The sequence below is a fragment of the Bidens hawaiensis genome, unplaced genomic scaffold (genome assembly GCF_021521415.1).
Source record: "Bidens hawaiensis isolate Kalapana, Puna unplaced genomic scaffold, B.hawaiensis_p1.1 tig00041324_1, whole genome shotgun sequence".
Taxonomy (NCBI): Eukaryota; Viridiplantae; Streptophyta; class Magnoliopsida; order Asterales; family Asteraceae; genus Bidens; species Bidens hawaiensis.
Window position 1 is genome coordinate 27,821 of NW_027505713.1, and position 16,202 is coordinate 44,022.

Here is a 16,202-nt window from a genome sequence, read left to right on the forward strand (position 1 = left end):
GACAACACTTGATTCTTGAACACCTCTCGAGTCTCGAACGTTCACAGTTCCTGATTCGGATTTCGGAATCGTCAATTGTCCATCGAAGGTGGATTTTAAACCCCAAAACCCTACCGTACCAGTCGTAATCATGTTCCAAAAATTATTACACGTCGTTTATATTTACCGACTTCCGTCTGAAAACTTTGAGTCCCTCTCTCGTTTTGATCCAAGTTTCGCCACCAAATAAGTTATAAGCTAGCTAGCCCCTTGATTAATGAAATTGGTATAATATAAAAGATATTACAAGAGATTAAAACCTTGTGGGCTCTAACCTTGACATGAAAATACCATAGGGACCATCCATGTCAAACTAAAAATAACCATAGATGTAATTTCTTAATATTCGTTTAATAAAAACTTTTAGAATAAACAAATTTTAAACCAACTCTAGCATTTTTTCTTTAAATTATGACATTGTAGACAAATCTTACATTGTTTGGGTTTTCCAGTGGACACTCAAGTTCGAATCTCACTTGTGTCACTTTTGGTTGTCAGTTCGAAACCTGAGCTACTATGTTATGCCAGAGAGTTATGCTCTTCTGATGACACAACGGCTGTCAAGTGGCATTCGGCAGTATGATTTCCCGTGGGAATGCCCAAACCAAACTCTGAAGCCAGCGTGGACCCGGTTAAGACAACATAATCTTGTCAGAGTATGGCATCAAACTATCAAAGCTCTCCAAATTTAGAGAGTGCGATAAGCTAAATACTAGAAATGCGCCGTTAAAAAAGGTCACATAAAAGAAACTGAAATACAATCTTAAAGGGCTGCATTTACACAAGAAATTGCTGTTTGGTATAAACTTGATCATCCTATAATGTCACAAAGGTCATATTTTATAACATATATTACTATTTTGCCTTTTATGAATCGTAACCTTAGTTTTTTGTAATGGATAATTTAGGTAAGGTTACGTTTCAAACAACGTTAATATACCAGTTATAGACTATATATTGATCGTATCATTTATTGTTTTGCTCAGTTTCGGTTTGTAGGTTAAATGATATCGCGTTATATGTAGTCAACTTTGCACGTATGGCAAACACGTGTTTTCTTTATATGTGGTCAACTTTGCACGTATATATGTGGTCAACTTTGCACGTATGGCGAACACGTGTTTTCTTTTCATGTACTCGCAGAGTCTAATAAACATCATAAAATTTGAAGTATTGATTTGGAATATACACGACTAGCTAAATTATGTTTAAAGAATCAACTAAAATTTGGTTTTCCTTTTAAAAATTTAAGATAAAACTAAAAACTATATCTAAACACAAAATTTAAGATAATAAAAACTAAAAACTATAAGTTTCGAAATCCAATCAGCCAACAAGCTTATCCTATCCAACAAGCTTTAGCTCAAACCTACTATAGCATAGAGCTAACGCGGGCTTGGTTACTATCACGTGCATGGTTTTAAAAAACATGCCCGAGGCAAGTTGAGGCGACCTTAAAAAACATGCCCGAGGCAAGTTGAGGCGACCTAAGTTGAGGGCCTCTTCGCTTTAAGCTAGTTAAGATAAGTAATGTTTAGAGTAAATTACAGTTTTCGCCTATGTGGTTTACCCAAATCTACGATTTTAATCCAATAGTTTCAGACTTAGAATTTTGTCCCCGTGATTTCATTTTACTTGCAATCAAGTCTGACCCCACTAACCCTGTTAAGTTTGGTCGTTTAAACCATTAGCGTGCCATTCTTCGTTTAAACCTCGTCTATTTTCTTCGTCCGCTTTTCTTCGATTAAACCTCATCGCTTTTCTTCGTCTCTTGCTTTTTAAAACCACACCCATTTATTATAAACAAACACACATCATATTTTTACCATCATGTTAAGATCAAACACCACAATCTCTATTCATTCATAAATCATAATAAACAAACCACTTTCATAACCAAAACACACACCACAATTTATTCCAAACCAAACCCATTACAAAACCAAACCTTAATTAACTAAAAAAAACACAAAAACAACTTCATTTATTCCACATACTCATTTCACTTCACAAATTCTCTTAATTCTTACCACCACCACCACCTCTTCTACCTTCTTTCCCACCACCAGCTTGCACATGAACCCCAGCCTGAACATGATTCCCATGATCACCATGACCCGATTCACCAATCTCATGAGCCGAATCCCGAATCTTCTGCCCGAACTCCTTCGTCTTCTGCCCCGCATACTCCCCGACATCTTGCAACTTCCCCTTCACATAATCCACATTCCCGGACCCCGAAGCCGAAACTGACACACCCGATTGCCTAACCATGTTAAACAAATACGACAACGCGCTCAACCCCGATACCCCAAACGCCCCCGAGGCCAAAAACCCCGCGACGGCCAGCCCGACGGTTAACACCGCTGGAACGATCACCGGGCTGAATATAACGAATAGCGGGGTGACTACCGCTAGCCCGATGACCGTTCCAACGAGTGTTAGCCCGGCTAAGCCGAGTAAAATACCCGTAACGGGTATTAAGGCCAGTAAGGCCATGATTTTGCCAGATGACTGGCTTCGTTGTTGGTGTTGGTGGTATTGTGGGTTGTCATAATAATTGGTTAGTTTGTCATTGGCGTGTTGTTCATTGAAGTTGAAGCTTGGATGGTTTTGGTTGTAGCTTGGACGGTTGAATGTTGCTGTAGCCATGGGTTTGGGTGAGTCGGTCGTGTTGTGGTGGTGGTGTTAATAAAGGTGAATGGATGTGTGGAGGTGATGACACGTGTGTGATGACTTGGCTTTGTGAGGCTTTGCATGGGCAACATGTTTCATGTTTGTTCGGTGATGACAAGTGTTTTGTGTTTTCGTTTGTAATTTAAATTTAGATTTTTTATTGTGTTAGTAAACTTTTCATTTAAAATTTAAATTTTTTTAAAGAGGAAAGTGAATATGAGGTTGTTAACGGTAACTTTTTTGTTTAGGCTATAGTACTTTTTAAATTGGAGAGTCTTGTTACTAGGGGTGTGCGTGGTGCGGTTCGGTGCGGTTTTTGGCTAAAACCAAACCAAAACTTCAGTTTTTGGAGTTTTTGACAACGTTCGGTTTCGGTTTTTCCAGTTTTGGTTTTTGCCATTTGAGCTTGAAATTTTTAGGCCGCAAAAAAAGTTTACCAAACGTAATGAATTTAGGTATAAATAATTTTGTATTGTAAAAATTTTGGGGTGTCATATTTATTAAATTCTTATAAATTACTTAATATAAAATATAAAAAAAACAAAAATTTATTCGGTTTTTTTTACATGCAAAATCAAAACCGAATCGTTAGTGCGGTTTTTACAAAAACATAAAACCAAACCGACGGATTTTGTTTCGATTCGGTTTTTTCGGTTTGGATTTCTCGGTTTTTTCGGTTTCAAAGTGGTTTTTTTCGGTTTTGAATTGGTTTTTTTTGGTTTCTTGCACACCCCTACTTGTTACCCATTCATTGGTTGCCACTTGATAGTCGTGAAGTCATCATAATAGCAGATCTTTATAGCGTAAAACACTGTAGAACGAAAATGTCACAAGACCTAGCTTAAATTCTCTATTATAAATATCCACACAAAATGATACAAATGGGGATCAAATTTGGGTATTCATAAAAAAAAAACAAGTATTCATAACACTAGGCTACAAGTGGAGGATATATCCAATTAAAATCATCTAACTTTATATTTTATCATTAACCATATTAACCATATTTAGGAGTGTTATTCGGGTTGTACTTTCGGGTTCCTCGGGTTCAGGTTTTATGAGTACAGATTAATTGAATTCCAAGTATTTGACCTAAAAAAACTATATATGGTAGACCCTTTATATTTTAATACTCGATAAATTAATAACATTGACAAAATTAATAATTTGTCCGGTCTCAACTTGAGACCAGTACAAAGTTGACCCCAATCGATAAAATAATATTTTTTTTTATTTTATTAAAATAAAATTATTAAAATAATTATTAAATTATTAAAATATTTCAAAATTGTCTAGTAAAAAGTAAATCTATAGTCACTTATTTTTTTTTAAACTTAAAATCTATACTTAGTTTATATTTAAATCTCCACATTACACTTAAGAATTGAGACAATGTATTCTCGTATTACAACAAAATGTTATATTCATACACTCTGCTCTTGATGTTGAAGAAACCATTCATAAACAACTTTTTCAGTCAAGTGGACGGGCACTCCTAATTTTCTAGTTAAACCTATGTAAAATAACTAAACTACAACAAATTTAAAATCTTACAAAATTATAATCCAAAGCATTTAACGAGCCAGAAATCAAACCATATAACATCCTCAAAGGTGCAGTCCGAGTCCTCAAAGGTGCAGTCCGAGTTATTATGTACATAATCACAAAACAAAACCATAAAAATATCAAACCAAGTAAAAACAAACAAGTTAACGACCGAACCACGCTCTCGGGTTTTGGCTCTCCACCCCATCAGTCATCAACTTATCCAACACCACATTCAAGTCAACCGCCTGACCATTTTCAGTCAGTTTCCTCACAGTCGCCCGCACCTGATCTCTCGGGAATCCCATATTTGTCACCTTATCAACCACATCGTCGATAGGAACCCTGTTCCCCGACCCTGAACTAGAACTCGAACCACCACCACTACCACTGCCACCACCAACCGCTGTTGCAGTAGGAATTGCCTGAGGTAATACCCTGGCGGTAGGGAGTTGTGGATATCCACTTCCGGCACCTGGACCCATATTAGGTGGAGAATGTTGCTGGGATTTTACAGGTGACCCGCTTCCATACTGAGAGCCACCGTAACCGTAAGGCTCACCAAACCCAGGTGACGGCCCATACTGGCTAGGAAAACCTGGACCGGTCCTACCTGGCGGTGGTGGTGGTGGTGGCTGTTCGTACATTTGAGATGGGCTACCATGAAACTGCTGTGCGGTTTGAGATGGGTTCCCATGAAACTGCTGTGCGGGTGGGCCGCCACTCGGTGCATAATTTTGGGATGTTAAATAAGCCAGTTCTGATGGAGGTTGGTTTTGAGGGGGGTTAGGCTGTTGCAAAGACATGGGAGGCGGTTGAGAGTATTGGACCTGTGTGGGTGGTTGATACTGTGGCTGTGGTGATGACGGTGATGCCATTGGTTGCTGTAGTTGTTGGTGTGGCGGCAACTGGTACTGCTGAGGTGGTGGCGGCGGTGGGGGTTCTGTGGTTTGACCAGGTGGGTAGTAAGAATCATGTTGCGGGACTGCCATTGGCATAATGTTTTGAGGAAATTGGTTTGGCTGTGGGTTAGGTGGCGGTGGAGCGTTAGGTAGGGCGGCCAAGTGTGGCTGAGGAAGGGCAGCAGGTGGAGGCTGCTGATGAGACTGCACTGGAGCCGACGCCACTGCAGCCTGCTGTGGTAAAGATTCCGGCTGCTGCTCAGACTTGGAAATTTTTACTTGTGATATCTGCAACTGAGTCTCAAGTATTTCTTGTTTATCTTTCACAACTAATACACCAGCTTGTACCTGCATAAGATTGTTGGTAAATAACAATATCATGATAACTAATTTGAAACTGATAATACAAAGACTGTCGGCATCATATTCGTACCTCTCTAATCAAGTTCTCAATCTGCCTTAACTTGCCATCAGTGTTTCCATGATTATTACCAACAGATGTTCTCAGATCATCCACCGAATTCTCCAGGTTCCTAGATCTGGTTTCCAGTTGTGAAAGACGAGCACTGACACTTTCTAATGCATGCATCAAATTATCAGCATGCTTCTTCATTGTTCTATCAATTTCTGATATCAAAGCTGCATCAAGAACAGTCCGATCCTTCTCCACAGCCATCTTAGACGGTTCAACAGAATCAAGAGACCGATAGTTCTGCACATAGAAACAAAAAACTAAAACTTAATATAGCACTCATGGTAACAAGCTTCTTTCAGATGATGCAAATAGAGCACATGTTAAACGTCAGAAACATGTGCTCTAGGTTTTAAAAAACCGTGCTTTAAGCACACCAGGGGCGTACCCACATTGTGGGAATTGGGGTCCCAGGACCCCAATGTTTTTTAAAAGTTTCTTAAGAGGCAGTATATTAAATTTTTCATGGACGCCATAACAACTAATGGATGGAACCCATACTATCAATCTTAACTCTGGTGTAGCGGTAACCTTTGTTTTACACTCGATAGGTCTTAGATTCAAGGCTTACTAAACCCCATATTTCCGTTTTTTTTCCTCTTTTTTTCTTAATTCATCTCAATAACAACTACTTAAAGACTTAGGGTTCTAAGTTCAAACTTCCCATGTTCCCAACACAGCATCCAACATCCATATGGAAATTGCATAGTCTAACATACAGACACACACATGGACTCTTGCATGTTGCCGCCATGCTCTGCAGGCGCCGAACTGCCCCCTTCTCCGGCCTCCATCCCTCTAGGCTTTGTATCTTACAAGTTACAGCATGTAACTTTAAAACTAATTGATCGATTTAATATTGGTAACTATGTTGTATTGTCAAATTGTCATAAACTTATCCCTTACTATGTCTCTTTCGTTAACAATTTGTGACTTAGTTTTGTACTGCATATTGTTATTTATTAGACCCGACCTGAACGACTCACCAAAAAATCTGAACACCGAAAAAAAGGAACTCCATTGGCTAAAAATCCTGGGTCCGCCACTGAAGCACACCGAAGACCATCGCCTTGTGTCACTTTGCGCTTCGGCGTGCTTAAAGCGCGCTTTTAAAAACCAAAAGCTTTTTAGGTTGTACATGTAGGTAATTTATATACTAAATCCTATGTAAAGAATACTTATAGCTAAATGTTGGGCCCGGGGATGCTAAAAAACTGAGGTACATAAAAAAACTATACAAAAACCAATGCAGCCAGCATCGGTGGTATCTCGGTTATCAGTCCTCTTGACAATAATATCTGCCTCCAGTAACCTAAGGTTTCATCTTACAATCAACACTACCAAAATCACAAAACTAACCTATGCGCATTTTTTTTCTCGAGATCCTCGCTTTTTTTGCACTGTGCGCTAGGCCCAGGCAAGGTCTATGCGCCTTGAGTGGCTTAGTGCACTTAATATCTATGCACCTCACCCTTCACTTATAAACCTGTAACCTCTCGGTTTTTAAAATAAATACGCCATCCATATCGAGGTTTCAGCTAAATCACAGCATGATCAATCCTTCAATTGCATTAAAATCATAAAAAATTAAAAACCTAATCCTAATATCTGCTTCCAGTAACCTAGGGTTTCAACTTACAATCAATCAAAACTACCAAAACCACAATAATTAACCAACAGAAACATAATAATTACAATTAGGTCAAACAACAACTCACACGTGTGCCAAAACCAGAGTCCAATTCAGCCGAAGACCAAACCCTAGCTCCACCGACATTACCGGAATCAAAACTCGACAATGCGATCGGACGGATCGGCTGGAAGTCGTAGCTAGGTAAGATATCATCCGTCTTGGTGACGTCATGGTTGTCGTCTTGAGAAGCAGCTGGATGAATGTTTAGATCCATGAAATCGTTGGTGGATTTGGATTTGGATTGAGAGTTTGATAGATCCATGATCTGTTTGTCCATGAACTGCGATGTGTTCATTGAATTTAATTGATTGATTGATATAAAAGTAGTTATTAGTGTTTGATCGGAAGAGTGTTGAAGAGGTGTTATTATTGATCAACAACACGACGACTGACTGACAATGGTTGCTTCGAGAAGACGATAAGCTTCTTCTATTTGGGCTATGAAGCAGCCCATATAATATAATATTACTCAAAAGCCCGTTTTAGTAACGTTGTATTATTATTAACAAGGTCGGGTACTCCCCGAATAGAGATGCACACATAAACCGGTTTCTAACCAATTTTGTAACCGGTCCAACCCTAACCGATCCTAACCGCCGGTTAGTAACCGGTTTATATATTTGATTTCAAAACTGGTTATAAACCGGTTAACCGATTTTTTAATTATTATTTTATAAAAAACCGGTTATTAACCGGTTAACAGGTCCGGCCTAACCGGTCAAAACCACTTCTCCAGCCGGTCAAAACCGGTTACTAACCTAATCGAAAAACCGGTATAACCGGTTAATGCCCACAAAAAAAACCGGTTAGGAAAAAAACCGGTTATAGGTTAACCGGTTAATCGATTTGTGCACCTCTATCCCCGAGTACTCGCTACAAGGTATGAGGGTGAGAGAAGTGTCTTTAACTCTGCCTAGTTATTAAGGGACAATCATATGTGGTCAACTTCAGCCAAAATCATATCTATTTGGTCAACTTCGACCGATTTTGATTTAAAAAATAAAACATAATTTATATTTCTATAATATTAAAACAGGAATATCACTTTTTTTAACTAATGATTAGCAAATTTTTGAGTAATTTAGTATTTATAATTGTATTTATCTTATCTATATAGATATTCACTTATTTTGATATAAAATTGGTAAAGTTTTGATATTTGACATATATATAATATCTAAAACTTAATTTTCTTTATATTTACCATTTCCGAGTACTCCTCGAGTACTCCGAGTAACCCAACTCCTCAGTGTGCCGCCAAGGGTCCGCCTATCGACTTTTGCAACCACGATTATTAGAGGTGCACAAAAATCCCGAACCCGGAACCGGGCCCGAAAAATCTCTGGAATCGGTTTTTTTTATACGCGGGTTTTTAATACCCAACCATACTCGTAGGGTACGGATAGGGTATGCATTTTAGTACCAAAACTCGTACCCGAATCGGACCCGATTTGTACTCGGCAATACCCGAAAACCTGAACCTGTCTCGATTTGTACCCTTCAATACCCGAAAACCCAAACGGTTCCATAACCGGAATCGGGTTTTTCAAATACCATATCTATACCCGAAATTACACGAAAAATAACTGGAAAATACCCTTATAAATTACAACCCCTAAAAAATTCCAATCTATACCCGAAAAATACCGGAAAAAACCCGAAATAACCTGAAAATATGGTTTTTTTCAATACCCGGAAATAGGGTATTCAAATACTCGGTTCTATACCCGACCCGAACCCGATACATAAGGTATGGTTTTTAGAGGTAATACCTGAACCCGACCTGAGTATTGCTAATACCCGATTTTCAAATATCCGATCATACCCGAAGCCATTTCATACCCGAACCTGGGTTTTCTAATACCTGATTTGTGCACCTCTATTTGTAATGATGTAATATTGTACTTGACTAGTCCCCAGCCTGATATTTTTAGCTTTTGGGTTTTTAGTGTCATAATACAATAGAGGAGCACAAAATACCCAATCTAGGGACCAGACGTCAGGCTATCCGCTAGCTAGGAAGTTTGTTTATGTTCGTCCGTTTAATAAACGAACCATACGAGACAAAAAAAAAACTGTGTCCGGTAAGCTTAGCAGATGAACACGGGAAAATGCCGAGTTCGTTCAATAGTGTTCGTGAATGTCTGGTAATGTCTGTCCGATAACATTCGTTTAATAGTGTTGTGTATGCTGAAATTCCTTGAAGAATGAAGAATTTTAAGCTTGTTTCTCATGAAGTAATAGAAGTTTGTAGATTTTGAACACTAAAACATTATTTTGATATGATTATGTGTTTGGTTACTATGTTACATGTTACGTATATTTAGATATCATGTGGTTAATATTCATTAGTGTTTATCTTAAGTATTTTGATATGTTTATCTTTGTTTGTCTATTAACGCTCATTAGTGTTCATTGGTGTTTGTTTGTTTATTAGTGTCCGCTTACAATACTAAATCGCCTTTTTTCTGGTTATTTACCGATTAACCGGTTCGATTACACACTTACACCCAAAACTTGTTATACCGGGTAGGGGTTTATTGACTCAAAACCGGACAATGCCCGACCCGATTAACCGGTCTAACAGGTTACTTGACCATTTGATTCTAACTGGTTTTCTGTTAACCGTTTTGTCCATCCCTGGGCATCCTCAACATATGAAAATTAATTCGTGTGCGCATTCGACATTTCTTAACATCTAGTTAATTTAGTCACAATAAACCTCTAAACATGTCTCAATTATGTTTACTTATTGGTACTCATTTATCCCAATTAGATGTTCATTATAGAATATGGACTCGTTGGTTCTTATTTTGACCCATTTGACCCCTTTGAATATAATTAATTAGTTTTGTTTACAACTAATTTTACACATCAAATTATGAAATGAAAAAGAATATATTACAATGTGAAAAATTACAACAATCAGTTCACATATAATTCAAGAATAATAAGTTGTTACATGATCATAATGTTGTCACATTCCATAAATAAAATTAGTAAATTGAACCTATTTTTCAAAACACATATTCAATAATGGACAAACTTGTAGCAATCCAAGGAACTTGAACTATGACCATATGCTCCTCGTACTTAAAATCAACATTTTCCCCGTTAATGCGACATTCACCTGGCTTCTCAGATGCAAAAACTCTCATTTCTCCGGCACCCTTGACCCCAACTTGAACCATACACACTCCATCAACACCCGACTCAAATGCAAGCGATTGGATCGCTCCACCAGAGTTTAACATGTTTACTAAACCAATGGGAGCAAATTGGACCGATTTGTTGGCCAAAGTAGTGATTGGGGAGACTATGACGAGCTCATAGGTGAATGGCTCTAGTGTGAGTTCTATGTTATCGGTTGGTTTTGCTAAGATCAACTTCTTGTCACGAAACATGTATAGCGCAAATGCTTGGACATTGTCGACAACGATTGGGGATTTACCGTTTTGCCATTCCACGTCATTAGGGCAAATCGTTGATGTCACGGCATGAGAGCACTCAGAGAAGGATTTCATACGTCTTGACTCAAGACACCATCCTCCTCCTTGGCAGTTGAATGCTCCAATAACTCCGGTATACTGTATCAGATAAAATATATCAGTCAGATTTATTTTAATACTCTTTACTAATTCTTTACTGTAATTATAATATATGATTTAACTAGGCCGCATTTCTAATTATTATCATGCTTACCTTATTTACATTCCATATTTTGAGCATGGTTTTGCCATCATGTAACGGGTCCTCAAACAAACAATCACGCGTTGGAAGCGCATAGTGTTGGCAACGTAAAATCGAGCCATCAGGCAAAACAAGACGCTTGAGCAAGTCAAAGTTGTGTTGTCCTACAGAATCACTAACATAAATAGGACCACCCGAAATGGCTCTAGACGCGGCATGAAACTTGGCACAAGGATGAGTAGATTGAAACATATCCCAATCTGGTTGTATGAAATTGCCCATCCACAAACTATTGTAACCACAATGCACCATATGACACCCTTGTAACCAAAATGTACCATTTGGGTCACCAGATGGATCAGTGCACCAAAAGTCATCTCCTGTTAATAAAAGGTATATATAAATATATAATTATTAATGCTTTTAACTTTATCCAAATTTCAATTTTATTCTTATACAATATATACTTTTATATCTTAAATATATATAAACAAAACTTCATACATTCTCTCAAATTACCAGATTATTTTATTTGTAAATGAAGGTTTTTCATGCATTGACCCGAATTCACGGGTATAGGTCTCACCAAACCGAAATATCCCTTAAACGGGTTATAACATCTTATTAATTTCAAAATTAATCTCACCAAATATTTGATATGAAAATCTTATAAAATAGGAATATACTAAAAATTAATATCTGATTTTTTAAGAAAATATATTATTTATAATTAACAAACAACTTTATAGTAAAAAAAAATAAGTGCGTCATGGGTCTTACCAAACCCATATAGCTTTTAAATCGGGTTATAACATCTTATTTGTTTGTGAAACTTTTTCATTATCAAATCCTAAGTGTATTATTAATTTTCTTACTATAAATAAAGTTAAAAATCCAAAAAACATTATAAATATTAGAAACGAATAATATAAAACTATTAACAATCTATTTTGAATAAAAGTTATGATAACAATAGCAATACATATAAATATTATTTTCAAGTGATATTAATAAGGTTATCATATAACCACCTCTCTTTTTCACTCATGTTACATCTAAGCAGGTATTCGTTATAATTATAAATATATATGCTCTCAAGATATTCTATTTAAAACTGCTTTATCTATATAACGTGTCTATATCTGTAATAAGGTAAAGGTAAAAAGAAACGTACCGACACGACCAAGTGCAATGGCCTCGGTGCCTAGGTACATGAAGTCGTTACAATGCTCCATACTCGCAATTACGCCATTGCCCTTGAAGTGGTTTCGTACGGACGAAGTCAATGCTTTGTAGTATGCTTTTGCCAACTCGACTCTTCCACCATAGTCTTCACATAACATCTCTAACAACTAAGGACAAAAATGGAAATATTATTATTTTTCTTTATTTTTCATATGGGTCTAACTTTTGACACTACGCATATATAATTTTATGCTTGGTAATTGGTTTTTATTTAACAAATATTATTATTGACTTTCGTTTTGTTTACGTGTGTGTATATGTGTATACGTGTGTATATACCGACCTGATTTTTCACTAGTACAAAAACCCGAATGGGTATATATGTACACGTAGAAAAATAGGTTGATATGAAACATGAACTGAACTGAATACATGTGTTAGCCCAAATATAACGTGAAAGAGTAGTAATTAAAGGCGTACATGAATGACGTCAACTTTGACACCGTTAATGCCAACCGACTCCAAAGGCGAGTGCAAGCCTTCATACAACTGAACTACTTTCTCCGGTGGGACCAACCCAACTTCATTATTAACAATTTTGTCGACAGCTAGATCTTCCATAGTCTTGTGAAGTCCTGGCGACAATATGGGCTTCACTACCTTCGACTCTGGGAGCCCAGGTATATTGGGCCTTAGCCCACCCTAATATCCACAAAGGGCATGCCAAACATAAACATGATCTATACTCTTGAAATTCTCCTTCAAGTCCCTAACAAAGGCTCCCATGCCCTTGTTAGGAGCGTCTGGTTTCGGGCTTTGATATTCCCGAAACTTGCGGTTTTCAACAAAGTTAGTAAGTCTACAGGGCATTTGTTCGCCTACAGCTGTTCGGTTCATGCCTTCTGAGTCTATTGGATCTTCTTCATGAGCTATGGATTGCCATCCATCATCAAGCAACACGAGCCATGGTGGGCATCCGCCTTCAACTAGACCCTTGACACCCTCGATGACACCCTGAAGGTGCACCTTAAGGTAGAACGCGTCCCATGTGCACCACCCAAACTTGTCAACAATACCAGGTGGGGGTTTTTCGTCCAATAGCTTGAAAGTTCCAAGATGCTCTCTAACAACTTTCATTGCTTTTTTTACTAGAACATACGGGTCATAGCCCGCCTGCATGTAAATGACACTTTTGAAAGAAGTGTCAGATACTTTTGTGGACCCACTTTCAACACAAACGTCCACAAAATCATCATTTCCAGGCTGTAAAGAAGCCCGAAAATGACCTTCTAAAATTGGAAGAATTAAAACATAAGGACGACCCGAGTCAGAATTCTCAAGCATGACCATCTGGGTTTCCTGCTCAAGGTCCCGTCCATTTGACCCAACCCAATGAGTCGTCCACCAAACCTTAAACCAAAAAATACTCATGAACCTAATACCCTTAAGCTTCTCTATGGGGACCACATGCCGACTATTCGCTTCCAAAGCATCAAAACCAACAAAACAACCATCCGAAGTTAAAGAAGTGGTAATATTCAACGGGACATCAGACAATACAACATGGCCATTAGCCATGAAGTTTGATCCAACCAACGTCACCGAAGGCACACGATTAACACCACCAGTCACCTTCGCATCATCGGACTCGAAATCGAATAAAATTGGTGCCATTTATGAAAATGAAATATTATTACTAAAGGGTTGTGTTTGTAAGAATGTGAAAATATAGAGGGTATGCAAAAAAACATTATGTATTGCCGTTGGGAGAAGTTGGTGGTAGTTATGATGGAATTTATAGTGAACATTAGGACTTAGGTGGCATATGTTGATACGAGAAGTTTCTTCACAATTGTAGGCATGTTTTTTAATTGTTTTTTTGCATACACATTTAGGTGACAAATAATATTTAAACATAAACATATATTTATACATATATATTATGTACATATAGTCAATCTTCACAAACTTGATAAGTAATGTGGCACTCAATCGGTGAAGTACAACTGTACAACATTTAACTAAATATAATGTTTTTTTTGTTTTGTTACGGAGAAAATAAAACCCATTAAAACAAACTAGCAAGAAGTTAGCAACGTATGGCACATAAAGTTAACGAACCGTAAGCAACTATGATCAAACTTTGAACTCTTATGAAGGAATACAAATAAAACACCGCCTATCACAAGAATAAGATGTAAAACTTTAGCAAGCGAGTTGATATAATAAGATGTACAAATTTTAATTTTTTAAACATGTTTTTATTTTGATATGATTAAAACTTAAAATAGACGAGTTAAAAAGTTGAATTATTATTAATTGGGTCATTGTTGTCAACTCAAACATGAGTTGTTATTGAACATTTCTCGGTGTTGATTGTAAGCGTTTTTTGGTTTGTAGTTCGCTCTAGTACGGTCCAAAGTAGAGAAAAACCGGTGCGACTGAGGCTAGCTGATCAACCTCACCAAAAAAACATTCTCCATGAGTAATCACTCGAAACTAGTTCGCATACCTATGTAACAAGTGTTTAGGGACTAACATGTTGCCCATGCTTGGGAATTAAATTACGGTAAATAAAATGCTACTCGTTCAGTCTAGTCTTTCAACTTTACTCATCCCTAATCAGAACGATACAAAATCTAATCATTTTCTTGTCGTGTTCACTTAATTCTACTATATTCTTTAATGTTTCTTAACTTGAAACACATTAAATAAAGTAATAAACACGTTACTTAATCTAAGCATTCCAATACTAGTTTCAACATAGTAATTCATTTTAGATCACCCACTCTTATTTTAATGATATATAAAAATAAAAATAAATAGCCATTAATTTTTATCGATTAATACGACTAACAAAATATTTACCATTTAATCATTTATACATATACATTCACAAAAAGAAATGATGGTGGTTAAATGTTGTCTTATACGACTATAACTAAAAGTGTTGAGAGTTCAAATTATGTATGATGCGGGTTTGATGTATTTCCGCCAAATAAAAATAATAATCTAAACACTCTTGTTGAACCAAAAAAAAAACCTAGATGAATATGATATTTAACTTGATTATAAATATCTTAGTCTCATGTTAGTTAGGATACCATCAAATTTACTTTATGTCTTTATAGTATTTATAAAACTATAATTACAAAACTATTATATTTATTGGGATGGAGTGAGACAAAGGCAAGTGGATTTGAAAACACAACTACCACTAACCACGTGACAATCTCTTAGTGGATACACAGTTAGCCCATTTATTTGGGCTTTGTAAGTAGGCCCATACCCACTGACATCTAGATGAGACATGTGTGGTGTAAACACCAGATTAAACTAGAGATGTTCAACGAAACCGGTTTCTGGAACCGAACCGGTGGACCCGAACCGGTTCCTACCCGTTTTTTGTAGGAACCAGACCCTATCTAATTCAACCCGATGATCCGTGACCGGTTCTTGTATTTCTGAGTGGGGGCGGGTAGGAACCGGAACCGAACCGGAACCGGTTCTGGAACCGAACCATCCGGAACCGGTTCCTAACCGGCTCTAGCCGTTGGATCGAATATAGTCGTTGGAAATCGTTTTTTTTGGCCGTTTTTTGACCGTTGGGGTCAAAAATAGCCGTTTTTTTGGCTCCCCTAAGCACCCCACTACTAGTATAAATAGGTATTTGGTGTCATGGGTTCATCACAACACTCAAAACACAAACCCGAACGCAAAAAAATACAAAAAAACGCTATTACAACGTTTTGAGTTCTCTAATTTCTTGTTTTCTCTTCTTCTATATTCATATTTGTTGTTATGGCTGCCTCACAATCATCGGTTGGTCAAGGTTCCAACGCCGAACCAAGTTTCGTTCGTATTGTACCTCATAATCGTAATCAAGAGATTTGGTGCAATTGGGATTTGGTTGAATTGAGTGACCATTCATTGAAGGCTCGGTGCAAGTTTTGTGGGATTTATTTAAACCCACTTTCGAATTCAAATTTGAAGAAACACA

General features: G+C 37.3%; 1 protein-coding gene and 2 pseudogenes across 2 annotated transcripts; all 3 read right to left on the reverse strand.

Annotated features, from left to right (window-relative positions):
* Window positions 1–2,054: 2,054 nt before the first annotated feature.
* Window positions 2,055–2,691, reverse strand: LOC143614922 (oleosin pseudogene; annotated as a pseudogene).
* A 1,659-nt stretch (window positions 2,692–4,350) lies between these two features.
* LOC143614912 (uncharacterized) lies at window positions 4,351–7,640 on the reverse strand. The gene is made up of 3 exons (XM_077088209.1): window positions 7,353–7,640; window positions 5,596–5,874; window positions 4,351–5,510 (listed from the first exon to the last, which is right to left on the reverse strand). The coding sequence occupies exons 1-3, from the start codon at window positions 7,620–7,622 to the stop codon at window positions 4,425–4,427; spliced, it is 1,635 nt and encodes a 544-aa protein (XP_076944324.1). The 5' UTR covers window positions 7,623–7,640; the 3' UTR covers window positions 4,351–4,424.
* Window positions 7,641–10,213: 2,573 nt separating this feature from the next.
* Window positions 10,214–14,080, reverse strand: LOC143614910 (putative galactinol--sucrose galactosyltransferase 5; annotated as a pseudogene). The gene is made up of 4 exons (XR_013150374.1): window positions 12,683–14,080; window positions 12,192–12,369; window positions 11,030–11,397; window positions 10,214–10,914 (listed from the first exon to the last, which is right to left on the reverse strand). The product of XR_013150374.1 is annotated as a putative galactinol--sucrose galactosyltransferase 5 (transcript).
* Window positions 14,081–16,202: the final 2,122 nt, after the last annotated feature.

Coding starts and splice junctions, on each gene's coding strand:
- LOC143614912 (XM_077088209.1), bottom strand. CDS start 7,622: ATGAACACATCGCAGTTCATGGACAAACAGATCATGGATCTATCAAAC. Junction 5,875..7,352: donor ACTCTGGTTTTGGCACACGT/GTGAGTTGTTGT, acceptor TTCTATGTGCAG/AACTATCGGTCTCTTGATTC. Junction 5,511..5,595: donor TTGAGAACTTGATTAGAGAG/GTACGAATATGA, acceptor AATCTTATGCAG/GTACAAGCTGGTGTATTAGT.